Genomic DNA, 26,961 nt, shown 5'->3' with positions numbered 1-26,961 from the left:
CTGCTGCGTTAGGGAGAGACGGGAACATGTGTTGTAGGGACGGGGCAGTATTACTGCTGCGTTAGGGAGAGACGGGAACATGTGTTGTAGGGACGGGGCAGTATTACTGCTGCGTTAGGGAGAGACGGGAACATGTGTTGTAGGGACGGGGCAGTATTACTGCTGTGTTAGGGAGAGACGGGAACATGTGTTGTAGGGACGGGGCAGTATTACTGCTGCGTTAGGGAGAGACGGGAACATGTGTTGTAGGGACGGGGCAGTATTACTGCTGTGTTAGGGAGAGACGGGAACATGTGTTGTAGGGACGGGGCAGTATTACTGCTGTGTTAGGGAGAGACGGGAACATGTGTTGTAGGGACGGGGCAGTATTACTGCTGTGTTAGGGAGAGACGGGAACATGTGTCGTAGGGACGGGGCAGTATTACTGCTGCGTTAGGGAGAGACGGGAACATGTGTTGTAGGGACGGGGCAGTATTACTGCTGCGTTAGGGAGAGACGGGAACATGTGTTGTAGGGACGGGGCAGTATTACTGCTGCGTTAGGGAGAGACGGGAACATGTGTTGTAGGGACGGGGCAGTATTACTGCTGTGTTAGGGAGAGACGGGAACATGTGTTGTAGGGACGGGGCAGTATTACTGCTGCGTTAGGGAGAGACGGGAACATGTGTTGTAGGGACGGGGCAGTATTACTGCTGTGTTAGGGAGAGACGGGAACATGTGTTGTAGGGACGGGCAGTATTACTGCTGCTTTAGGGAGAGACGGGAACATGTGTTGTAGGGACGGGGCAGTATTACTGCTGTGTTAGGGAGAGACGGGAACATGTGTTGTAGTGACGGGGCAGTATTACTGCTGCGTTAGGGAGAGACGGGAACATGTGTTGTAGGGACGGGGCAGTATTACTGCTGCGTTAGGGAGAGACGGGAACATGTGTTGTAGGGACGGGGCAGTATTACTGCTGCGTTAGGGAGAGACGGGAACATGTGTCATAGGGACGGGGCAGTATTACTGCTGCGTTAGGGAGAGACGGGAACATGTGTCGTAGGGACGGGGCAGTATTACTGCTGCGTTAGGGAGAGACGGGAACATGTGTTGTAGGGACGGGGCAGTATTACTGCTGTGTTAGGGAGAGACGGGAACATGTGTTGTAGGGACGGGGCAGTATTACTGCTGCGTTAGGGAGAGACGGGAACATGTGTTGTAGGGACGGGGCAGTATTACTGCTGCGTTAGGGAGAGATGGGAACATGTGTTGTAGGGACGGGGCAGTATTACTGCTGTGTTAGGGAGAGACGGGAACATGTGTTGTAGGGACGGGGCAGTATTACTGCTGCGTTAGGGAGAGACGGGAACATGTGTTGTAGAGATGGGGCAGTATTACTGCTGTGTTAGGGAGAGACGGGAACATGTGTTGTAGAGATGGGGCAGTATTACTGCAGGGAGGTTTGAGTTGGTTGAAGGGAACAGCGATTGACAATGATGACAATGATGTGCGGTTCCCTTGTGATATTTCACCTGACCATGTGTGTTGTCCTATGCTGGTGACACCACTCTGTTCTTCCCTCCCTCCAGAAACAGCACTGTGCTCAACTCCAAGGTAGTGTCTGTGACCATCAAACCCACCCCAGGATCCCTCTCTACCCCGGTGGAGGTCCAGTTCTCACACCTTTACAACGTGAGTGACCTTTCACATCTGACCCTCTGACCTGAGCAGTGACCTCAGTAGTAATTGACCCCTGTATTGTAACAGAGTAGGTAGGGTCTTGACAAATCATGTGGCTTATCCCATAAAAACACAAGGTACTGATATTTGCGAGCATTTCCAAAGACTTATCATGCCTTTATCACTGAAAATCACTTTTAGCACTTAGAAAAGCACTAGACAAATCTATTTCATCATCCTAACAACTGGAGGTATATGAGAACATCTGTAATCAGAGCATATGTCCATGGAGGTATATGGAGGTATATGAGAACATCTGTAATCAGAGCATATGTCCATGGAGGTATATGGAGGTATATGAGAACATCTGTAATCAGAGCATATGTCCATGGAGGTATATGGAGGTATATGAGAACATCTGTAATCAGTGCATATGTCCATGGAGGTATATGAGAACATCTGTAATCAGAGCATATGTCCATGGAGGTATATGAGAACATTTGTAATCAGAGCATATGTCCATGGAGGTATGTGGAGGTATATGAGAACATTTGTAATCGGAGCATATGTCCATGGAGGTATATGAGAACATTTGTAATCGGAGCATATGTCCATGGAGGTATATGAGAACATTTGTAATCAGAGCATATGTCCATGGAGGTATATGAGAACATCTGTAATCAGAGCATATGTCCATGGAGGTATATGAGAACATCTGTAATCAGAGCATATGTCCATGGAGGTATATGAGAACATTTGTAATCAGAGCATATGTCCATGGAGGTATATGAGAACATTTGTAATCAGAGCATATGTCCATGGAGGTATATGAGAACATTTGTAATCAGAGCATATGTCCATGGAGGTATATGAGAACATTTGTAATCAGAGCATATGTCCATGGAGTTATATGAGAACATTTGTAATCAGAGCATATGTCCATGGAGGTATATGAGAACATTTGTAATCAGAGCATATGTCCATGGAGGTATATGAGAACATTTGTAATCAGAGCATATGTCCATGGAGGTATATGAGAACATTTGTAATCAGAGCATATGTCCATGGAGGTATATGAGAACATTTGTAATCAGAGCATATGTCCATGGAGGTATATGAGAACATCTGTAATCAGAGCATATGTCCATGGAGGTATATGAGAACATTTGTAATCAGAGCATATGTCCATGGAGGTATATGAGAACATTTGTAATCAGAGCATATGTCCATGGAGGTATGTGGAGGTATATGAGAACATCTGTAATCAGAGCATATGTCCATGGAGGTATATGAGAACATTTGTAATCAGAGCATATGTCCATGGAGGTATGTGGAGGTATATGAGAACATTTGTAATCAGAGCATATGTCCATGGAGGTATGTGGAGGTATATGAGAACATCTGTAATCAGAGCATATGTCCATGGAGGTATATGAGAACATTTGTAATCAGAGCATATGTCCATGGAGGTATGTGGAGGTATATGAGAACATTTGTAATCAGAGCATATGTCCATGGCCACGGGAAGATGCTTTTTTAATTGTGATTTTTCAGCGGGTGCTGCAGCACCCTCAGCACCCCTGCGACCTGTGGCTGTGCATATGTCAACCATGTGACCGTTTTTCTCTCTTTCTGATCAGGGCACCACAAACCAGACCTGCATCTCCTGGGACGAGAGTGACACGTAAGGCCTTTGTCAATTTCTTTCTCTGGTGATACATCCATGTGCCTGCTGGGCTGCCTGGCTGCAGTGTGGAGCCTGGGGGTGGAACTGCCTGAATCAACTGAATTATAGGACCTCTATGATCCTACCTGGCTCTGAAAACAGAAATAGAATTACTAGAATGGACATCCTCATTCAAGTCAATTTACCATGATGGATGGACTAGCGGCCAGGATGTAAAGTAAGAAGTGTACCCATAACCAGGAACTAAAGTCATTATATTTCTATGGTGGACCCGCCTGGCTACCTGGCTCTGAAACACCTGCTGGTGTGGACCTTCACAGTGAGGGATAAAACTTTGGGAGACGGCCTCACATCACATCATCTCCCACTGTGACTGTGTTCCGTGGCTGTTCCCGCTCCACTGTTTCTCATCTTGACGAAGTGCCCATGACACACACTGACCCTGTAGAAAGGTGCTGAGTTTGTCAGACGGTTCCGGAGCTCCTCTCTGTGGGTGACGGGAGATGGGACGGGGCTGACACTAACCCCCACGCTGCTAACACCGCGCCGACATTGATGCAGGATGTAGAAAATTAAAAGTGTTGCTCACAGCTTTCTCTCCTGGGTAGCCGCGCGCACACGAACCAAGGCATCAACACAGAGGGATGAATGGAGAGTGCTTTGGGATCTCCTGAGTCGGACAAAGAGAGAAGAAGAGAGTGTATATATGTGTAGTAAGAGAGAGAGAGAGAGAGAGAGAGAGACATGCATTGCACAGTTCAACTGAATAGCTAATGTGGGTCCAATTAACACACTCTTCATATGGCTCATACACTTAAAGTACCCATTTAGTTTTAAAACCCAAAACAGAGAGAGTGAGTGAGTGAGTGAGTGAGTGAGTGAGTGAGTGAGTGAGTGAGTGAGTGAGTGAGTGAGTGAGAGAAAGAGCAAGAGAGAGTAGAAAGCACAATGTGCCCACGGCTTTATTGCAATGCAGGTTGGAGATTTGCATTTCGATAAGTGTGTACACTTGTGTTACTGAGACGAGGCATAGAACAGAACGATCTTTTGCCATAAAAAAAGTTGAACCAGGGAAATGTAGACCGAGAGAGAGAAAGAACGACCGAACAATGAGGGAAGAGGAGAGATACAGGGTTGAGAGAAAGCAAGAGCGATGCGAGAGGATATAGGAAGATGGATAGAGAGGCAGAGTGAGAGAGAGGGAGAGAGAACAAAACAAAATCTAATCTAGCTTCACCCACCATGTTGGGGAGTGTGGGGAGAGAAGGGGGAGGTGAGGGAGGGGGGGGGGGGGGTGACATGTTCTAAAGTTAAATGTAAATCCATCTTGGACAGCAGCTATGATTAATGAGTTAATTTTGGGGGGGAGAAATTGAATTGTGAGAAGGCGTCCTTGTCATGGTGGTGTCTTGTTTATAAGGGCTGTGAGAGAGCGAGGCAAGCGGGTGTGAGACGGGTGGTCTTCTCTCCTAGGGCTCACACTTCGGTCTGGGGTGGGGTATCAATTACAACAGCAGTGTTGCCACCCTGGCCTGCAGGTTGGCATTCATTGTAATGAATCTTGCCCTGGAGGCAGCTCTGCAGAGAGGTCACTAGCTGGCACAGCCACAAAGTAATACAATCTGATTTTAAACCTAACCCTAACCTTAACTCTAACTTTAACTACACTGCTAACCCTAATGCCTAACCCTACCCTTATGTTAAGACCAAAAGGCCCAAAATATACAGTATATATATATATATATATATTACGATACAGCCAATTTTGACTTTGCAGTTGGCTCATCTAGTGGAAATTTCTCAGTTCTGCTTCAGGGCAAGATTCATAATGACCTGCTCCTGACCTGGCTCAGTTACCCTCCCTACCTTATCTCTCCTCACCCACCTCTACTTCTTTAGAAACCCACAATCTGATTTGTTCTCTTTACAGTTTGTTTCTCATTGAATGTAGCTTCCCCTGTTCTTTAATCTGTCTGTTGGTTTTAGTTAATACATCATTCATTATGATTTCCATCACTGGGTGTTATAGCACCAGACAAAACCATTTCTGAAATAATGTCAAATATTTTCACCTGGGCTTGATTGAGCTTGTCTTGCTTAAAACTTCTTCGGGATAGGTGGGACACCAGCCGACAACATCCAGTGAAATTGGAGGGCGCGCAATTCAAATAAATAATCGAAATATTAAACATTCATGAACATACAAGAAGGGGGTATATCATTTAAAACCTTAATTTCTTGTTAATCTAACTGCGTTGTCCGAGTGTTTTCTATCCAATGCTACCAATTATATGCATTTCCTGGCTTCTGGGCCTGAGTAACAGGCAGTTTACGTTGGGCATGTCAGTCAGGCGGAAATTCAGGACACTAGACGCTATAGAAATGTTGGAAAAGTTGCCAACCCTGCCCATTTGGCTCTGGAGGCAGACTAGAGCAAACTCTAAGCTTATTTAAAAGATTTCAAATAGCATTTTAACCCAGGGATGTCTGGGATGTTGTAGCGGTCAGGCAGACCCTGCTGTCCCATTCATTGATGTGGTCCTGGCCTGTTGTTGGCAGGGACCGTTCACACATGCCGTGCTGCTGGACCGCCACCCAAATTATCCCATCAGACCGCGGTGAGGCCTGTGTGTGTGTGTGTGTGTGTGTGTGTGTGTGTGTGTGTGTGTGTGTGTGTGTGTGTTGTGTGTGTGTGTGTGTGTGTGTTGCTGTGGCTTGCTGTGTGGTTGGGAGAGCGGCCTAATCGTGTCATCCACAGAGACTCTGCGCTGAGTTATACTATTGGATTTCTGTTAGGGTGATGTGCGAATGTTAGCACTGAGCCTACTCCTGGGGCTACAAGACTGTACTTCTCTCTCTCTCTCTCTCTCTCTCTCTCTCTCTCTCTCTCTCTCTCTCTCTCTCTCTCTCTCTCTCTCTCTGTCTCTCTCTCTCTCTCTCTCTCTCTCTCTGCTCGTCATGGTTTTCACCCCTTAATACTCTCCAACCATATGCACCATGGGTAACCCTATCAGGGACTGCTGTGAGGTGGCCCTGGTGCACTGTGGGTGACCCTGTTGGAGGCCGTGGTGTGTTGTGATGAGATGTGTTTGGCCCTGAGGTACAGACCTGGGTTCAAATAGTATTGGGTTTCTTTCAAATACTTCATCTGCTCTTGATTGAGCCTGCCTAGCGCAATGTAACCACTGGAATACTCAACACAGTGCAAACCCTTCCCAACGGGCTCTCCAGACTGAAGCAATTCACTCTTTCAAAGTATTGGAAAGAACACAACTACAATATGAACCCAGGTCTGCTGAAGCACAGTCCCAGGCTGTCACTAGTTTGTTGATTTGTTGGTTGGTTAACCCTGGGGGTTGCTGTGTGTTCCTGGTGCCACTAGCCCCAGAGACCTGGAGGAGACCATGTTCCCCTAGTCTTGATGAGTCCCTTTGGGGACCACTCTGTTTGGGAAGAGGATGTAAGGGCTCACTTGAGATGGATGGAGTGTGACATCACCAATGTGCCAACCAGCATCACTGTGCCATGGGAGAGAGAAACACACAACTCCCATGACGACATGAGGAACCAACAACGATTGGGTCATTCTCTGTGCACCTCCAGTCAGACCGATATGAAGAGAGGACTAAAACTGAGCCTTTGTCAGGGTTTTAGAACAGCTGTGTGGTAACTTAGCCACTTGTGGAAGGTCTGATGTTGTAAACAACAATGAAATAGCTGTCTGACATTTCAGCACCATGAATAGTGGGAAAATATGGTTTCTGATATTTGGAGTTCAGCACCACATTGTAGTGGACAGCGTATTGGCAATGCAACATCACTGGCCACTGAGAATACCCCATTAAATGAGGGAATTTAATGGGGTATATACTCAGAATTCACATTTTTTTTTAACCTTTATTTAACTAGGCAAGTCAGTTACGAACAAAGTCTTATTTTCAATGACGGCCTAGGAACTGCCTGTTCAGTGGCAGAATGACAGATTTGGTTACTAGTCCAACACTCTAACCACTAGGCTACCTTGCCACCCCGGTTTGATGAATACGCTCAACTAAAGAATGGTTAACAATATAACAGAGAAATGAACTACATATGTATTTAAAGTGCTTTCCTATTGGGTTAGACATGCAGTTATTGTTGATGTATTGTCCAGTATGCTACAACAAAGACCTAGACCAGGCCATCACAAACCTATTTACCTGTACATGGAAGTTAGGATGGCATTATAGCCACATGAAGTACTGTAAAATGGGTTCACACAATAAAACATGTTTTCCAGCTGATTAATTGTATATTCCGTACACAAATATAATCTCTTTAGCTTTTAAATGGTTCCACCAATAACGCAATCTAAATCTAGGGATAAATAATGAGATGTAATAATAACTTAGATTTGTATTATTATTATTATTATTATTATTATTATTATTATTATTATTATTGTTGTTATAACCCCTTGCTATTGTTTGTTTTTGGGTCATTTCTGAATTCCAACTCTATATTGCAATAACCTGGCCAAGCAGAAACCTGAGCAGCACGGCGTCTGGCTCACAGATAACCTTTCATCCCCATTTTCACTGCGTTTTCTGCGCTCTTGCTCGCTAACCGCGGAGATTTAAAGGGGATTTGGAATTAAATAGCTGGTGTCTGTAACGTGGTGGGGGATTTGACTAGCTTTCATCCGTTTTTATTCACCGCAGCGCTCTCTCTCTTTTCCCGCAGCTCATCGCTGCTCGGATCGTGGTCTGCCAGGGGCTGCAGAGCCGTGCCTATCGACTCATTCAGCACCAAATGCGTGTGTGACAGACTCTCTACCTTCGCCATTTTAGCACGGCTAAATCCTGACATGGTAAGTCCGACAACTTCCTTCATTCTTTTATGTTAGGGTATCCGAATCGAGGTGCTTGTGTATGTATCTCACGGGTTTAGTGGAAAAGGGCGTCATTGCCATTCGGTATCAACAGCACCCTCGCGCGCGCCCGCCCTCTCTCTCTCTCCTCTCTCTTGCTTGCGACATGCAGATGCCATTCAGCAAGTGCTCAGTGTGTTTTCAAATAAATAATTTGGGCATCTTTCAAGTCGTCCCACCGAGCAGAAAAGGGAGATTTGTGTCGACATGACACATTGTAGTCGAGGTACATTCAGTTTATATATTCCAACTGCAAAATGACCGTGTTGACTATTGATTTGCACACATTACCTGCTGAATAAGAAATTGTTAGTCTATGTGAACAATTATTTTAGGGTTTTAGATAAGCTATTATTATAATCATGATCAGAATCCTTGCATATTTCATGTGAACCCTGTCCAATGTAACAAATGAATACAAATGAAATAATATTTCCCTGCACATGTCTCCATTGGAATGCTGCTATGCTCCATGCATGCTGCCTAAATATTATCAAATGATGCAATAACATATAATGGGACTGAAATAACTGAATAAATCATAGATAATCACTATTTGATTCCAGCTGGAGATAAATAGGTGTGTTGATATGACAATATCTTTACCAAACCCTGCAGAATTCCAGTGATGGCTCAAACCGCTCAAATGTGGCCCAGTTTCTGAGGCGAGATGAAAAGCCCAGTACTGTCATTGTGAGGAAGTGTTCATTCAGAGCGATTAGTTATTATTAGACTGGAAACTGCCTCTGAAGCAGTTGTTCACTAGTTGCCCTGGTAACAGCATGGACGGGCACCAATGGTTCTTAAAGCTATAGAAGACCCTATACTAATTCACCACCACAGCCTTTGTGCTGTGTGGCCTAGATAGAGGGAAGGGAAGAACGCCTAGATAGAGGGAAGGGAAGAACGTCTAGATAGAGGGAAGGGGAGAACGCCTAGATAGAGGGAAGGGAAGAACGCCTAGATAGAGGGAAGGGGAGAACGCCTAGATAGAGGGAAGGGGAGAACGCCTAGATAGAGGGAAGGGGAGAACGCCTAGATAGAGGGAAGGGAAGAACGCCTAGATAGAGGGCAGGGAAGAACGCCTAGATAGAGGGAAGGGAAGAACGCCTAGATAGAGGGAAGGGGAGAACGCCTAGATAGAGGGAAGGGAAGAACGCCTAGATAGAGGGAAGGGAAGAACGCCTAGATAGAGGGAAGGGGAGAACGCCTAGATAGAGGGAAGGGAAGAACGCCTAGATAGAGGGAAGGGAAGAACGGATGGATGGATGGATGGATGAAGGGAGGGATGGAATACCATTAATTTACCCCTCCTGGGCCAAAATATTCAGACAGATGCGACATTTACTCGTTTCAGATATGCATGTGGTTTTTATATGGCGGTTCCAAAATGCTACATCAAAAGAAGGGGATAAGGATGAGAAAATGTGCACCTGCAAGCAATGGACAGGCTTGATTTGATGGGTCTTAGGAAAGCAAAATAAACACGGCAGTCTTTCGCCCTGAGAATCTGCAGCTGTGTGTTTGATGTTCTGTATCTCACTCTTCTCCCTCTCTCACACTCCCGCCGTCTTCCCCTCGTCCATCCTAGAGCTACGATTATTCAGCCAGGGGGGGATGATCTTGGAAATGTGTGTTTGTGTGTGTGTTTGTGCACCTCTGCAAGATGTTTACAGATCATCACTTGCTATACACACACAGAAGCAGTTGCTATCCTTATTACACACAGCTGCACACGTGCATACGGTTACACATACGACACACACACACACACACACACACACACACTGTTTATTTGGCGTGTGCCTGTGCGATGGGCAGCAGTCGTAGTAGCATCATGTGTTAATAGCACTCCGCAAGTGATCGCTGCTTCTCCCTGGCAGGACACAGTGTTATCCTCCCCCTCATTCCTCCTTCCATCTCTCTACCTCTATTTATCCCCCTCTCTACCTGGGCACTCAACAGGCCGTTTCACAGCAGTGTCGCAGTCTGGGGGCTTTTAGATGCCCTAAGGGAAGCATATTGTCGCAATTATATTCACCTGGTACTGTGCCAGGAGAGAAGGGCACTCCTTTTCCTCCCCCTCTCTCTCTTCCTCCCATTCTTCCCCCTCCCTCTCTTTCATCTTCTCCCTCCCTTCTTCCCTCCTGCCATGCTAGTGGGGTTGTGAGACAGCCATGGATATTGAACTAGCTAATTATTCCTGCAACAACACTTGCCACATTCTGAATGGCGCATCCCCTCTCCTCTCCTCTGTCTGCAGCTAGCCTCATACAGCCCCAGAATGACAAACACCCAGTCTCTCACTGTCTCTCCTCTACCCCTTTATCCCATCTTCCTCTCCCTCCTGCTTAGTCATTTTCCCACATCCTTTTCCTCTGCTGCTTTCTCTGCCTCTCTCTCTCTCTCTCTCTCTCTCTCTCTTTCTCTCTTTCTCTCCACATAGTAGGTCTCTGTCCCGCCCCTTTATCACTCACTCTCTTCATCTCTCCTCTCCTGTCTTCTGTAATGTTACCACGTTCAGTCAGTCCTACTCAGCTGCAGGCTGTAGAAGGAGAGAGAGAAATTCACTGCAGTCTTATCAAAAGGCTCAAACTTGAACCCAGCAGGCTTGTGTTTTTGGGAATAGGATGAATTAGTGTGTGTGTGTGTGTGTGTGTGTGTGTGTGTGTGTGTGTGTGTGTGTGTGTGTGTGTGTGTGTGTGTGTGTGTGTATGAGAGACAGACAACTATTTGTTAGAATGTCTCGTGGGTTTGTGAGTACGCAGTTCATACACCTACAGACCTGCCTTTGAAAATGTAATCCATAGTAGACCTCTAGATAGTAAGACATAGATCAATTAACTCAGCAGAACCACAGAACAGCTTTGTGTTTCCCATTATATCAGAGAGACTGTTCCTCATGCTGTAGCTACACCACGACTCATTCATTGATTCATGTTCATTTAGAAGCTATCCTACTTGGGTTTGAGTCACATACAGTCAGACACAGAGTTCAGTGAAATGTCTTAATCAAAGCCTGTTAGTCTGACTCTACAAACTAGACACACCCAGGCTAGGTATCATTGAACTACTAGTTTCCATGGTGATTCCCAGAAAGTCTTGATGGTTGGACAGCTGTTAACACGATGATACTGTATGTATACCTGTATATCTGCATTGATACAGGACAGCAACCAACAAATCAAGACCACCATTTAGCCATTGAGAGACTTACAGTTGAAGTCGGAAGTTTACATACACCTCAGCCAAATACATTTAAACTCAGTCTTTCACAATTCCTGACATTTAATCCTAGTGAAAATTCCCTGTTTTAGGTCAGTTAGGATCACCATTTTATTTTAAGAATGTGACTTGTCAGAATAGTAGTAGAGATAATTATTTATTTCAGCTATTATTTATTTCAACACATTTCCAGTGGGTCAGAAGTTTACATACACTCAATTAGTATTTGGTAGCATTACCTTTAAATTGTTTAACTTGGGTCAAACGTTTCAGGTAGCCTTCCACTAGCTTCCCACAATAAGTTGGGTGAATTTTGGCCCATTCCTCCTGACAGAGCTGGTGTAACTGAGTCAGGTTTGTAGGCCTCCTTGCTCGCACACGCTTTTTCAGTTCTGCCCACAAATGTTCTATGGGATTGAGGTCAGGGCTTTGTGATGGCCATTCCAATACCTTGACTTTGTTGTCCTTAAGCCATTTTTCCACAACTTTGGAAGTATGCTTGGGGTCATTGTCTATTTGGAAGATCCATTTGCGACCAAGCTTTAACTTTCTGACTGATGTCTTGAGATGTTGCTTTAATATATCCACATCATTTTCTTGCCTCATGATGCCATCTATTTTGTGAAGTGCACTAGTCCCTCCTGCAGCAAAGCACCCCCACAACATGATGCTGCCACCCACGTGCTTCATGGTTGGGACGTTGTTCTTTGGCTTGCAAGCCTCCACCTTTTTTCTCCAAAGATAACGATGGTCATTATGGCCAAACAGTTCTATTTTTGTTTCATCAGACCAGAGGACATTTCTCCAAAAAGTATGATATTTGTCCACAAGTGCAGTTGCAAACCGTAGTCTGGCTTTTTTATGGTGGTTTTGGAGCAATGGCTTCTTCCTTGTTGAGCAGCCTTTCAGGTTATGTCGATATAGGACTTGTTTACCTGTGGATATAGATACTTTTGTACCTGTTTCCTCCAGCAACTTCACAAGGTCCTTTGTTGTTGTTCTGGGATTGATTTGCACTTTTCACACAAAAGTACGTTCATCTCTAGGAGAAAGAACGCGTCTCCTTCCTGTGCGGTATGACAGCTGCATGGTCCCGTGGTGTTTATACTAGCGTACTATTGTTTGTACAGATGAACGTTGTACCTTCAGGAGTTTGGAAATTGCTCCCAAGGATGAACCAGACTTGTGGAGGTAAAAAAAAAACAATTCTGAGGTCTTGGCTGATTTCTTTTGATTTTCCCATGATGTCACTGAGTATGAAGGTAGGCCTTGAAATACATCCACAGGTACAATTCCAATTGACTCAAATGATGTCAATTAGCCTATCAGAAGCTTCTAAAGCCATGACATCATTTTCTGGAATTTTCCAAGCTGTTTAAAGGCACAGTCAACTTAGTGTATGTAAACTTCAGACCCACTGGAATTGTGATTCAATGAATTCTAAGTGAAATAATCCGTCTGTTAACAATTGTTGGAAAAATGACTTGCCTCATGCACAAAGTAGATGTCCTAACCGATTTGCAAAAACTTTAGTTTGTTAACAAGAAATGTGTGGAGTGGTTGAAAAATGACTTCAACTGTATATGCACCCTATCTGAAGGCAGTTTTAGGTCAACTCTGGGATAGTGTAGCCTCTTCCGGATGGAAAGTCTCTGTCTCTCTCACTAGGTGATTGCACTGTACGCAATTCACATCACACATCCTAGCTCTGCCATTAGTGGAGACTCTCTGTCTCCACTAATGGCAGAGCTGGGATGTGGGATGTGAATTGCGTACAGTGCAATCACCTAGTGAGAGAGACAGAGACTTCCCATCCGGAAGAGGCTACACTATAAGAGGCTGTAAGAGTTACTCGGTCTCAGCGGACATTGTTCCATTTGGCTGCACTCGTAATCTTTTTCCTTCAGACAGAGAGAGAGAGGGGAACTCACCGCAGTGCAGATTAATCAAAGGATTTAATTAATTTGGCCCTCTAGCACACATCAAACCTGGAAACAAGACAGACTATAAACTCCAATTATCTTCTGCTTGAGGGTGGAATGCCCAACCATAGAATAGACGCCCCTCCTCTTCTCCCCCCCCCCCCCCCCCCCCCCATATCCCTGTTATAAGACTGGTGCTCTCCCTTCCACCTGCTTCTCACCTCTAGCTACCCCAACACAACCTCAACCCCCCCCTGGCACCCCAACCCTCCATCCCTATCCCTTTCCATCAGACCCATTCACCTACATCCACCCCCCAACACCACCTCTAGCAAACCTTAGCAAAGACAACTGCCCTTAGAACATGTTTCCTTTTGGAACACATGACACGTTTTATCAAGCTAGTCTTCTAGAGTAAGCAGACTTCATTAAGCAACACTCCTGAACATGGGCTTCTTGAACATCCTCTAGTCTACAGGTCACACCCACATGTTGGATTTGGCTCGCTGTTAGCACTGCTGTGTACAGCACATAATGCTATATTGAGGAACGCAGTCAACACACACGCCTGGCCTGCATTGGGAGAGTGGCATGCCCAGGATGACATCCATGGGAGCCTGCAGGCTCCACTGCTCCCTCAGATAGATACACTGTCTGCCAGCTAGATGCTTTCACTCTGTTCAGGCCAAAGCAGGGAACACTCGTCAGTCAGTGCTGCTAAGCATGTATGAGTCAAGTCTGGAAATTGTGTCGGAAATGCACACACGCACGCACGCACGCAGACGCACGCAGTCTCTTAAACACATATACACACATACACACACACACCAGTGAGATGCATAAAGCAGACGCAGGGTCAGTGGGTTGCTGGAGCCTTCCTTCCTTCCCTCACTGCTGCTGCTGCCACGCTACCGTACCGACATCCTGCATCACCATGGCAACTAAGATAATGGCTGCTGCGGGAACATGGAGACGGCGACCTGTTGTTGTCGATGCTTTTACAGGAGGTTTGATTATCTTGCTGTGTTTCATAGTAGAATGTTTGACTCTGGCTGAATCAGACTACACGTCTGACAATATAATCTGTCAAAATGTGCTTCATGGTCTTCAGCTAAGAATCTGTGTAGTGATTCACCTTGGAGTCACCTTGCTCCATATCCAGCCAAGGCCCAAACAGCAGCCTGCCTGCCAGCCTCTCTCCAGCTCCCTGCTCTCTTTATCAGATACCAGATATACCTACCTCTGTACACGGCACTGCGCATGTCTGTGTGTGTGTGTGCGTGTGTTTGGGGGGATGGGGGGGGGGGGGGCTGTTTTAGCTGTGTAGTCCTGAACCAGGAGAGTGGAAGAAAGAATATTTTCCAAAATTAGGAGAAGAAGACAGCTTCTTTACGTTTATTTTACAGTCCTAACAGTCTGTTTGTTGACTGTATGTGTGTCTCCTGCAGAACATGGATAAAATGCAGCTTCCCTCTGTGACGCTGATGGTGGGCTGTGGAGTCTCCTCTCTCACCTTGCTGCTCCTCATCATCATCTATGTGTCGGTCTGGAGGTGAGAACACACTGACTGGTCTTTTGTTTCGAGTGGTATCTGAGTAGTTACTATGTCCAGCTGACCTGTATTAGGCTGGTTTGGTTACACATCCTCCATAGTTGCTTGAACCGTGCTGGAATGGACAAAGTGGACTAAATCTGAGCCAGCCTACTGCGGTTCAGGTTGGCTTGATAGTGTAAAAAGGCTAGAGCTTTTGAACCGTTTAAGTGAAGGAAGTATGGGTGTGGTTGTTGATGGTTGACGGTCAACTGGGAAAGGTGTGGACCCCTCAACATGTTGTCTCTCCTCAGGTACATTCGCTCCGAGCGCTCCGTCATCCTCATCAACTTCTGCCTCTCCATCATCTCCTCCAACGCCCTCATCCTCATTGGTCAGACGCAGACACGGAACAAGGTAAGAGCCAATGAACAAGCTGTATCTCACCACGTACTCTCTCAAGGTCTTGTAAAGATGCTTTACTCACATCTCTCCATCTCTTCTTCTCTTCCCTGTTCCCTCTTCCAACCCCTCTCACACTCTTCTTTCTCCGGCCTCTTCTTCTATTTCTCCCTCACTCTCTGTCCCTCTCTTCCTATCTTGTGTTCTCTCCCTCTCTCAGGTGATCTGCACGCTGGTCGCTGCTTTCCTGCATTTCTTCTTCCTGTCGTCGTTCTGTTGGGTTCTGACAGAGGCGTGGCAGTCATACATGGCCGTGACTGGCCGGCTGAGGAACCGCATCATCCGCAAGCGATTCCTGTGTCTGGGCTGGGGTGAGGATGCTGGGGGGGGGGGGGTCAGTTTTATCTGTTTCTCTGTCTGTCCATCTGTGTGTCCGTCCCATCCCTACCCAGTACTGACCCTTCCCCCTCCTCCTCCTTAGGTCTACCTGCTCTGGTTGTGGCAGTCTCTGTGGGTTTCACCAAAGCTAAGGGATATGGCACCGTCAACTAGTGAGTCTGCTGTCCCTGATATTGTTGCCTTGTGTCTCCCTTTGTCTAGACAAGTGTAATTCTGTCTCTCTCTCTCTGTATCGTTCTTTCTGTGTACCTCTATATCTCTTTCTTCTTCTAAACCTTTCCTTATTGGATTAGCTAGCTGTTTAAAGAGCATTTAAGACGTGATACAGAATCCTTATACTTGGGGGTTGTATTTGTGTGACCTGACTGCTGGTATCTGACTTGACCTCTTCCTCTCCTCACTCTACCCCTTTTCTCATGCCATCTTTCTTTCTTTTCATCTGTCTTTCTCCTTCCTTCTCACCTGCTCTTGGTGTCACTCTCTCGTCCTGCCTTTTTCCTTTCCTCCTCCTCCCTCTCTTCCTCTTTCTCTCTCAGCTGCTGGCTGTCTCTGGAAGGTGGTCTGCTTTATGCGTTTGTGGGACCGGCTGCCGCTGTAGTCTTGGTACTTCCTATCTCTCTGTCTCAGCCTCTATTTGTCTGAGAAAACGTTGTTGCTTTACTGATCTGAGATGAACATTTAGCCACAGAAATATGTCAGATACTGTAATGCTTATCTTGCCCTAACCATAAACTTACCATTTTGGCTTAATGCAGTCAACATACTGTCCTACTGTTGGTTTTAGCCAGTCAATAGATTGCACATTATCTTAACTAACATCTTCATCAACCATGTATAGTCATCAATGGACCCTATGTGCAAGGTTGCTACCACTTGACTAACTACATGTTATTACCTTGGCTTAGCAGTTACAACTTTATATATATATATATACACTGAAGGTTTGATATGTAAAGCTATTGTGTTTACGTGTGGGACTGACATCATTCACATGCATGTATCATACTCTATCATTTCTGTAGTCCCATGTCAGACTGACAGAGTGGTTGTAGAGTTGTTCTCTGTATCTGGCTGCTTCGTTCACATCTCTCTTTTCTCTCTGACAGGTTAACATGGTTATCGGGATTCTCGTATTTAACAAACTGGTGTCCAAAGACGGAATTACTGATATGAAACTGAAGGAGAGGGCAGGGTATGCCTTATCCTACCACACATCCATCTCACTGGTCCACCAATCACCAGCCTGGGGGCATACGCTTGGGGGCGGGGCTAGCGATGCCATTGGCTCTCGCGTTTAGAACGCAGGGATCTAAGAAAGAGTCCGATGAGGAAATTGATAAGAGCAATTTCAAGGGGGGGGGGGGGGGGGGGGCAGAATTTAGAAACAGGGGAGATAACAGAATAGGAGCACAGACAAAATGAGAGAGGGAGAGAGAGTAAGAGAGAGCGAGAGGAGAAATATAGTGAGAGCAGAGAGAGGGAGGGATGAGAGATATAGCGAGAGCAGAGAGAGAGAGAGGGGGAGGGGAGAGTGGGGGAAATGAAAAGGAGCAGATATTGAAAGGATTATGTGAATGTTTTCATAAGACACAGTGATCAATGATTGGAAGATTTGTAGAGGATGAGGTCTGACAGAGGGGGATCGAAGAAGAGAGCAGCGAGGGAGGGAGGGTGGGGAGGGAGATATAAGAAAAGGGAAGATGAGAAAGAATGCAGTGGTTATCAGACCCTCTCATTAAGAAACAAGATGGCGCGTCAGTGCTCATCTCATGGCTATCATATTGGTTTCATTATACTCTGCCATATACTGTATGTTGCTTTTACACATTCACTCAGCTTCTCTTCATTTGCAGGTGTTGCTATATAATGTACATTTCTGTATATCCATCTTTCTCTTTTATTTTGTTTCGTTGATTGTTTTATATGGAAGGGGAGCAGGGGCCCTATGGGTATAGAGTAGAGACCTCAGAGATCACTCAAAGCACACGATAATGTCATGTGTTTGATTTATTGTACGCCGCTAATGCTCTCTATGTCCATAGAAATGTGTTTATTTTCTGTTGCTTTGTTAGAAAGGCTACTCACTATAGTATGAAACATACTCTGTCTGATACATCTGTTGTGTTGGAGATTTTACTACAGCCATTTGGGCATTTCCAAGATCCTGCTGAGACGGGATGGAAGGTTTTCAACCTACTTCAACCATGTGTACTTGCTTTAAAGGCTGCCTTGTTTATTCTTACTACTGCTACTTAATACATGTGCAGTTCAATACACGCCAACATTGTGAGAGGTCATGACCTTTAGTCCCTATATAACCCCAGGGTTGACCTTTGACCTTTCGGTGTACCCTGCTCCCCCCTTTTCGCAGGCTGCTGTTCTGTGCCCTCATTGGCGATCGTTAGTACATACAACTGTGTTGTTGTTTATTTATGTATTTATTTTCTCTGAACAACATGTTTGCCTCTCTGCAATGATCTATTCTTGAACTGTACAAGTTTGTTTCTTGCTGTCTGAAACGTTCTCTTTGAGTTTGCACAGAATCCCCCCCTCTCTCACTCAGGGCTTCTCCTCTCCAATCAGGAACACCTCAATCTCAGCTCCCCCTTTCCACCTCGTCACTGATTCGGTAAAAAATCTGCCTCGCCCACTGTTGTTGACTGTATTGGCTATCAGCCCTGCTCATGGACCACCCACTAAATCTCCCCTGGCAGTAGTGCTCTCTGATTGGCTTAATATCCCCTCCTTACACTCTGATTGGCTTAATACCCCCTCCTCACACTCCCCAACTAGTAGAATTGTAGATTGTCTTTCCCTGCTATCAATATCCCAGCTCCCATCTAAAACCAGCTAGACAAGAACTAGATGTATAGAATAACTATAAACATAAACTGCAGTGCAAAATCTAGAACACGGTTGTGATCCATAGATCTGTTCAAAGTAGTCACATTACTAAGATACAGAATGAATAGTGACAGAAGTATAGGACATGGCACAGAGTAGTATATGACAGGGTGTGTGTATGTTCGTGTGTGTTTAGATGAGTGAGTCTGTGCTTTGGCCTGTGTGTTTGTGTGCATTCGATTACACAGTGGGTACTGGGGGGTTGTTTAAGGATTGTTTTACACCGATGTTACGCAGCAGACCACTGGGCTATCAGTGATGCCTGGACCGAGGGGAGAGGGGGCAGAGGTGGCACAAGAAGATGGATACATACACAACACAGTAGGATAACATGGTATTATCTGATATTATACTCACTGTTTGGGCCCCCTCTGCTCCCTCACAGCTTTCGCAAGGATCAGGTTAAGCATACTTGGACTGAGGGGTATAGGGACTGTAGGAAGGGGGCAGGGTGGCACTGCAGAGTGGATACGTGGAAAACCGAAGGGTGTTAGCCTCTTTGCCCCCTCGCATGCCTTTCAATACCTAACATGTTTAATCAAGATAATTAATGATCGCTAGATGATGCGCCTAATGAGGCACGGCGTACCGTGGCTCCGCTCTCTCATATCTCTGAGATTTAAATGTACCCTCGCTGCCTGGCGAGGCTCTCTCTCTTTCCTCCACCCCTAAAATTAGAGGCTAATTGGATGGGAAAATGGAAAGACAGGAGAGTAGAGGACAAGACAGGAGAGAAGAGGAAAGGCCAACTGTAAAGCCATCCAGGCAGAGCTGGCGGGGTGTACTGTTTTCTTGTTCTTCATTCCAGGAAGTGTTAGCACTGTGTTAGGAGGTTGCTGTTCAGTTACTTTAACCCTAGTTGTCACTATACAGACTGGGTCCTTCCAGACTCACTGGAAAAAAGTGGCAATTGTTACAGAGTGGACGATCCAAGTGAAAGAAATACCAGTAAACTGGGTAAGCTTTGTACCCTTGTTTGTCGACTGGGAACCACAGGATATCACCTATCTAATCTCTTCTACCCACATTGTTGAGACAGAACAACGAAGTGAGCATTTAGCTGAAGAGTATTGCTTGTTTGATTGAAGACCTGGATTTGATTTGAGCAGGTCTATGTGTCCCTGTGGATATGGGTGTTTCCTACTCAGCTTCATTCTCTCTCACTGAACTCTCTCTGTCATCTACACATCATAAAGACAAGGGAAATGGTGTTGTATTTCAAAAGCTACTGATTGCTTTTTAATATCACAGCCTATGGCAGAAGGGGGGGGGGGGGGTGTTGGTTGTATTGCCTTTTTTCTTGAAATGGAATTTGTTATAATGTGATTTTTAATCCGTCTGTCCAGCGGCTATATGGAATCGATGGTTTAATTGTTGTTTTACGAGCGGCCATTTTGTGACACTGTTCTTCTCGAACTCTGTTTCTTCTAGATGTGTGTTTCTTGTGGGAGTATTTTAATCTAATGAAACAGCTTTCAAGCCATTGTGTTGAAGTATGGATGGACAGTTTATTGTTGCATCACGTCCTGATAATAATCTCAGTAATCACATACCCTCTCGTGTCTTATTGCTGTATTATTTCTCAGACAGTATGTCATCCATGATGAAGAGGCATTGTAGAGATTGTACTGTGTCTCTTACTTCCAGCCAGGCATCCAGGCAGAGAGAGGCAGGCCACAGCCACACTGGGCTTTGTGATGTGATGAGAGGAGATTAGATGACAGCACAGACACTGGAGAAGTGGGGTGACACAGAAATAGACTGCTAGATGGGAACTGGGATGATTCTCTACAGTATTCGTGGATTACAGTACCAGTGGAGAAACAGCTTCTCAGGAAATCTTTAGAATTCATTGTCTATCCTTTGTGTTCAAATGCAGCCATGCAGAAACACACACTCAACGTACACACATTCAAAGATATACACCTGGTAATGAACACACATAAACACACTGTTAATTGGTTAATTGGAGGCCTGTCACGACTCACTACTTTGAGTTCATTGTTTGTGCGTGCGTGTGTTTGAGTGTTTGTGTGTGTATGTGGGTGCTTGCATGTATGTACATGCCTACATGAGTGTGTGTGTGCATGTGTGTGTGCGTGTGTGTGCGTGAGAGCATTAGCAGGGTGTTCAGCAATGCCTGTATAAAGTAATCAGTCTGACCAGTGAGGCGTAGGGAGAAATAACCAGGGGTGAAAATATTCACAGCAATTACATTTAGGAAGCTAAATAAACAACGCAACTGAGACGCAAAGCATGAATTGGCACATGAAGTGTCTCTAATTAGACATTTGCTTTATTCATTTATAAGAATACCATCATTATTTAGCTGAATGCACGTAAATGAAGGATTCAACAATGTGAATAATAAGATGAAGAAGGGAAATATAATGTGTATTCATGCCAGTGCACATACAGGTGCCTGGCCAATAAGAATCGGACCTGCACAAGTTACACATGTATCTCTCTTCTTACATGTTGGTCATTTAGCAGACACTTAACCAGAGTGACTGACTGGAGCAATTAGGGTTAAGTGCCTTGCTCAAGGGCACATTGGCAGATTTCACCTAGTCAGCTCAGGGATTCGAACCAGCAACCTTTCGGTTACTGGCCTAACCTCTGAACAGCTTGGCTACCTTAACCACTTATGAATCATATTTTGAATCACTAGTTTGAGCTACATCATGTGCAACAGTGTCACTGCACTTTTCTGCACAGACTCAAGATGATTCGAATAATGCAGTAGTGTCTTTGTTGACTTGATTATCCCACTCACTCGGTGTTGGTTAGGATCCCCTATACGTTTGTTGTGTTCACATATAGTAGGAGCAGTGATCAATCATTGAGGAATAAATTAACCTTTAGTGACATATCCACCCATGTGGTTGTGTATCTTGTCCGGCCCAGCCCCCACACATACCCCTTAGCCCTGAGAGAGAGAGAGAGAGAGAGAGAGAGCTAGAGAGAGAGAGAGGGAACTGTGACTCACTCTGAGTGTAAGTTTGTGTGTGTGTGTGTGTGTGTGTGTGTGTATTTGCATCTGTGTGTATTATGTTACAGCGTGTGTTAATTTGACTACTTTGCAGTCAGATGACAGTACCACTGTACAATATGACGCTCAAATGTGCCAAGTGCGGAGTTATCTCGTCGGCTGACGTTTCTACCACAGCTACCAGTAACGCCATGTTAGTCCTGCTAATTATTTACCCACATATTCTATACTGCTTTCTTTACCTCTGTTTCCTTTACCTTGATATGCCTCCTCTACTTCCTCCTCCTCTTGTTTATATCTTTTTGTTTCCCTCCTTTTCGTTTCCTCTCTTCCCCTGTACCCTCGTGAGAATCATTGGGAATTAGTTATACAGTGCTGTTCTTGTAAGATATGGTGTGTGTGTGTGTGTCTGTGTGTGTGTGTCTGTGTGAAGCACAGACAGCAGAAAAGCAGCTTTAATATAGGCCAGAGTAAAAGTGCAAGGCTCAGTGGCTTTCAGCTATGTAATGCCCCCAGGCTATGGGATGGATACAGTGACTCTACATCTGTATCCGCATGGAGGAGGTTTTCATGGGCAGTGCACTTGACTTATCAATTAGTGTGTGTGTGTGTGTGTGTGCGTGTGCGTGTGCGTGTGCGTGTGTGTGTGTGCATGTGCTTTGGGTTTCTGTTGCCAGGCCTGCCAGGCCTGTGTAGCTATATTTTATGTAATGTGTTATTCAGTGGGAGTATGTCTGAATGCTTGGATCTGTTTTAAACAACACCTAGAAACCTTTCATTCCATCAACTCAGGACAGAGTTAACAAGTGGACATGTAAAACAAAGACTCTGAAGAGTTGAGGAGTTAGGGAAAGAAAGACATTGTCCTGTAGGAACATATGGACCAGAAGACAAGTCCCTGTCCACTTAATCACACCTCTGCCCTCTGCCTCTTGCGTTTGTCTTTATGTTACGTTTCTTTGCTTCATTTCACTTTTGTTCCTCCTTTACTCACCTCAGCTCCTCCTTTTCCTGTTGCTCTTGGTCTCATATGTTTTATTGACACATCCTAAACGTACATGCATATTGTATATGTCAGTTATGGAACATATATTTCAATTGATTATGGATGTATGTTTTTGTGTGTGATATTAGCATATTTACGGTAGCTACTGTAAGTATATGTAAAACATCAGGCTATATACCTATACCTTGTTATAGGTTTATTATACTGTACATAATCATTTCAACAACGAGGGCAACATGCAGTACATAGATGCCTTTTTTAGGAGTAGATATTGTATGTATTAAATTTGACATGCTTCTATTGTAAATACAAAGTTGCATGTAGTTTTTAGTATCATTGAATCCCATGTCTGTAATGCTTACCCTGGGCTGCTGTTCCCCTCCCATCCTCCAGGGCGTCGCTGTGGAGCTCCTGTGTGGTTCTGCCTCTCCTGGCCCTCACCTGGATGTCTGCTGTCCTGGCCATCACCGACCGGCGCTCCTCCCTCTTCCAGATCTTGTTCGCTGTGTTTGATTCGCTGGAAGGCTTCGTCATCGTCATGGTGCATTGCATCCTGCGCAGAGAGGTAAATCATTCTTCACCCGGTTGTCACTCTGACACATTTCACCTTGATGATACTGTCACAAACTATTTTTTTATTTGTTATTTTTATTATGATTATTTTATTTGTTATTTTTATTGGATGGTTGTTGAGGCCCTGTGCTCCACTAGGAGCTAAAAGGGAAAAGGTTGAGCAGACAAAAACCTGACCATGACATTGAAAGGTCATGACCTCTGTGTTTATTATGGTGTACTGTAGGTTCAAGAGGCAGTGAAGTGTCGGGTAGTGGACCGCCAGGAGGACGGGAATGGAGACTCAGGGGGATCTTTCCAGAACGGACATGCTCAGCTTATGGTAGTACCAATGAAACGTTATTCTTCATCTTAAACAATGTCTAATATACTTGTATATACTATGTATTACATGCTCTTTGTTAACAGGTTTTCTGTACATTTCTTTTCTTCGTTAGACTGATTTCGAGAAAGACGTCGACATGGCTTGCAGAGGAGGTAAGAGTACCGGCAAAAAAAAGAGTGAGTTTATGCAGTCTGTTCGTCTGTCCGTCTGTTCGTCTGTCCGTCTGTCCGCCTGTCTGTCTGTCTGTCTGTCTGTCTGTCAGACCCTATACAACTCTCTCTATCCATGTGGATTTTTCTTTGCGTTCTGTCATTCAAAAGTTACACTTGCTTTTCCCTCTCTGCTGCACGCGTATTGTGTGTTAGCAGCACCCTCCCATTCCACTCCTCTCCGCCCGTTGTCAGACCAGCAGCCGGCCCTTATGAAGCACAAAACACTGTTTTGACATGAGATGCACCACATTACTGCAGCATAACGCAATTTAGCTCAGCCATTTGGCAATAGGGCGGTGGTGTGCGAATCAGTGCTGAGCAGTAATATGAGGATAAATAGTGTTGTCTGAGTCTCCCACATCTTCCCCCACATCCACCGGCAGGCGGGCCGGCCGTGCTATAATTAAGCACCCACCAACAGTGCAGCATCAGATAGAGGCTCTCCTCTGATATCCGTTAGGAGACGAAGGGAATCTGATTATCTCCCGAGACAGGATATCAGGAAAAGCATCTGGAGCAGAAACGCCATTGAGACGCGAGACACAGCAGACAAGCCCACTAAGGAGTGAAATGACTTTTTCTTTGTGTGAGTGTGTGTGGAGCGGTGGGGACTGGGGAGTGATTGTAAGATATTTTGTCATGCTGACAGGAAGTTGTCTGATGCTGTTGTCTAGCCCTGTGCTCAATAGTGAGATGCACACCACAGCAAGCCAGCAGTTTCAGTGAAACAGGGTCACGGCGTAATCTTCAAGCTAATGATCAGAAGTTCAAGGAAGGCAGTAGTCACTAGTTCAATCAACAGTGGGAAGGTTTGCACTCATTCTATAGCATGTCCAAGTCTGGGCATCTTGAGAGTCACCCTCTCTTTATCTCTGAGTTTTGCGTCCTCTCAAATCTCTCTCTCTCTCTGTCACTCCCTCTCCTTCCTCCCTCTCCCCCCAGGTACTCTGAAGCGTTCCTCTCTCCAGGGTGATGAGAAGCCATCCTCCCAGCCCCTGACCCTTCAGAAGGGCTCTAACTTCAACACCATGCCTGCCAGCATGGCCAAGGTCCACCTCCAGAATGTGGCAGACTACCCCAGTCATACTCTCACCCTGCGTAGGGAGAAGGGTGGTGCCACCAAGGGCATCAGCACCGAGCTGCCGGGAGCCAAGTCCATCTACATCTGTGACGGGGAGCTCTTTAAACAGCTGGACGGGGAGCTGTCTCCACGGGGGACAGGGGAGGCCGGGGGGCCTGAGGGCACAGGGTACATCATCCTGCCTAACAACAACAACACTGGCACCCTGGGGCGGCCCGGAAAGGGCAGCAAGGAGGACACGACGGCCAAGTACAACATCAGCATTGAGCAGCAGATGCCCCAGACCAGACTCATCCACCTGGCCAACTCGGCGGGGGTGGAGGGCGTCCCGGGTTTCGCGCTGAAGAGCCTGCCTGCAGACTTGGTCAGTGTCTCCTGCTCGGAGAGGGAGTCGCCCGTCCACAACATGCAGAACGTCTCCGGAGAATCCCACATGACCAACAGCATGTGTGAACAGGGTGATTCTGGGAACTCTGGAATGATGTCCAAGAGCGAGACCGTGTCCACGCTCTCCATGAGCTCCCTGGAGGTAAGACACACACACACACACACACAGACACACACATAGACACACATACAAACACACACAACCCCATGTTCTCACCAAATGATGGGACAGGTGTTCCTGAAATCAGCCAGTGCCGTTTCCTGTCAGTATGTGGTGGCACTGTATTCATGGCATAGAGTTTCTGTTGCGATATATTTATAGTCGATATCCTTTTCTGTGTAGTAACAGCACTGTAGTGGCAACATGTACTGAAATATCCCTATCTTTACTGGCTCGACAGAACACCTAGATCTTTAAAAAGGTCAGGTTTTAGTATTCTCTCCTTGACTGTGCCAGTCCAGTGGGGGAGCTCAAACTCAGACTGCTACACTGACCAGCACACACCCACACACAGCTAGTCGTGCCAAGCCAGCCAGTCAGATAGGCAGACAGTCAGACCTCTCAGCCTGCTGGTGTCTTTTCACCTCAGGGCCAAACTCGCTCCCCTCCCAAAATGCTGTTCATGCAAGGTCGCGGCTGCCAGGGCAACCAACAACCAACCAGCCTGAAGGTCAGGCCTTTCTTTCTCTGCTTGCTGACAAAGGTCACGCGATCACAAGCTGTTTACTGCAAGGATTCACGCCAAGGGTGTCAGTATGAACCAACATGGACGCTCAGTTTTTTCATGAGTCACTGTTATGACTGAGAAACTTTCTCAATCGTTTGAACTGATTTGAAAATAACAGTGAGGAAGACATCACCATTTTGTCTCGTCAGACTCACACAGCATATAGATGACAGCAGAATGTGTCTTTTAATCTGTTCCTCATGTCTTTCTCCAGAGACGAAAATCCCGCTACGCGGAGCTGGATTTTGAGGTAATTTCAGACTTCTTGACTGCATTTCTTCTGACATAATGTCTTGCTGGTTTTGACAAACTGTCTCTAATGTCTCAATTCTGCTTCCAAAAATCCACTAGAATTGACATAATCCCCTTTTCTTTATAATGATGGTGCATGGGACTGCATAGCAGATCATATACAGTAGTCTATCTAAGCTTTGTAGACATCTGTGGTGGATGAATGATTTTTCTATGATGGGTGTTTTTTTATTTGTTTGGTCCATGTAGAAGATCTTGCACAAGCTATGTTGTAGTTTAAGGAGGGTTGATGCTGATGGTGGATTTTCCTATGTGATTGTCTCATTTAGAAGATCATGCACACACGGAAGCGTCACCAGGACATGTTCCAGGACCTGAACAGGAAGATCCACAGTGCAGACCAGGACAGGGCGTCTCCGCCTGGCGATGGGAAGGCAGGGAAGAGGTGGAGTGTGTCCTCAGCAGGCAGCGACAAGACCATCATGAGCGTACGACACACTGTCTCTCCCATTATCTCTTTCTCTCATTCTGTCTGACTCACTCTCTCTGTCTTCCCCTTCTCCACCTTTTTTTTTTACCTTTCTCTTTTCATGTCTCCCTCTCCCACTCTCTCTTTTTACCATTCTATCTCCATGACTAGCACCTCTCTCTCTCTCTCTCTCTCTCTCTCTCTCTCTCTCTCTCTCTGTCTCCTTGTCTCTGTCCCTCTCTGTCTCTGTCCCTCTCTGTCTCTCTCTCTGTCTGTCTCTCTCTCTCTATCTCTCTC

General features: G+C 45.6%; 1 protein-coding gene across 8 annotated transcripts in view; it reads left to right on the top strand.

The window, feature by feature from the left end:
* The window catches only part of LOC110539098 (adhesion G protein-coupled receptor B1), a 111,370-nt gene that overhangs the window by 82,042 nt on the left and 2,367 nt on the right, over positions 1-26,961 (top strand). For 2 of the 8 annotated variants that reach the window (XM_090193748.1, XM_090193744.1), the window contains exons 16-31: positions 1,570-1,672; positions 3,301-3,344; positions 8,070-8,196; positions 14,852-14,955; positions 15,249-15,351; positions 15,557-15,707; positions 15,818-15,887; positions 16,272-16,338; positions 16,842-16,927; positions 21,726-21,824; positions 23,031-23,202; positions 23,437-23,532; positions 23,648-23,687; positions 24,690-25,357; positions 26,158-26,193; positions 26,525-26,683. In XM_090193748.1, the coding sequence (XP_090049874.1) occupies positions 1,570-1,672; positions 3,301-3,344; positions 8,070-8,196; positions 14,852-14,955; positions 15,249-15,351; positions 15,557-15,707; positions 15,818-15,887; positions 16,272-16,338; positions 16,842-16,927; positions 21,726-21,824; positions 23,031-23,202; positions 23,437-23,532; positions 23,648-23,687; positions 24,690-25,357; positions 26,158-26,193; positions 26,525-26,683 (2,125 nt within the window). Of the gene's footprint in view, positions 1-1,569; positions 1,673-3,300; positions 3,345-8,069; positions 8,197-14,851; positions 14,956-15,248; positions 15,352-15,556; positions 15,708-15,817; positions 15,888-16,271; positions 16,339-16,841; positions 16,928-21,725; positions 21,825-23,030; positions 23,203-23,436; positions 23,533-23,647; positions 23,712-24,689; positions 25,358-26,157; positions 26,194-26,524; positions 26,684-26,961 lie in introns of all 8 variants that reach the window. The other 6 variants (XM_090193741.1, XM_036943525.2, XM_090193768.1 and 3 more) reach the window with 3 other exon arrangements.

This window comes from Oncorhynchus mykiss, chromosome 2, assembly GCF_057628025.1.
Source record: "Oncorhynchus mykiss isolate SJ-2025 chromosome 2, ASM5762802v1, whole genome shotgun sequence".
Classification (NCBI taxonomy): domain Eukaryota; kingdom Metazoa; phylum Chordata; class Actinopteri; order Salmoniformes; family Salmonidae; genus Oncorhynchus; species Oncorhynchus mykiss.
This window is presented reverse-complemented; position numbering and strand designations above follow the sequence as displayed.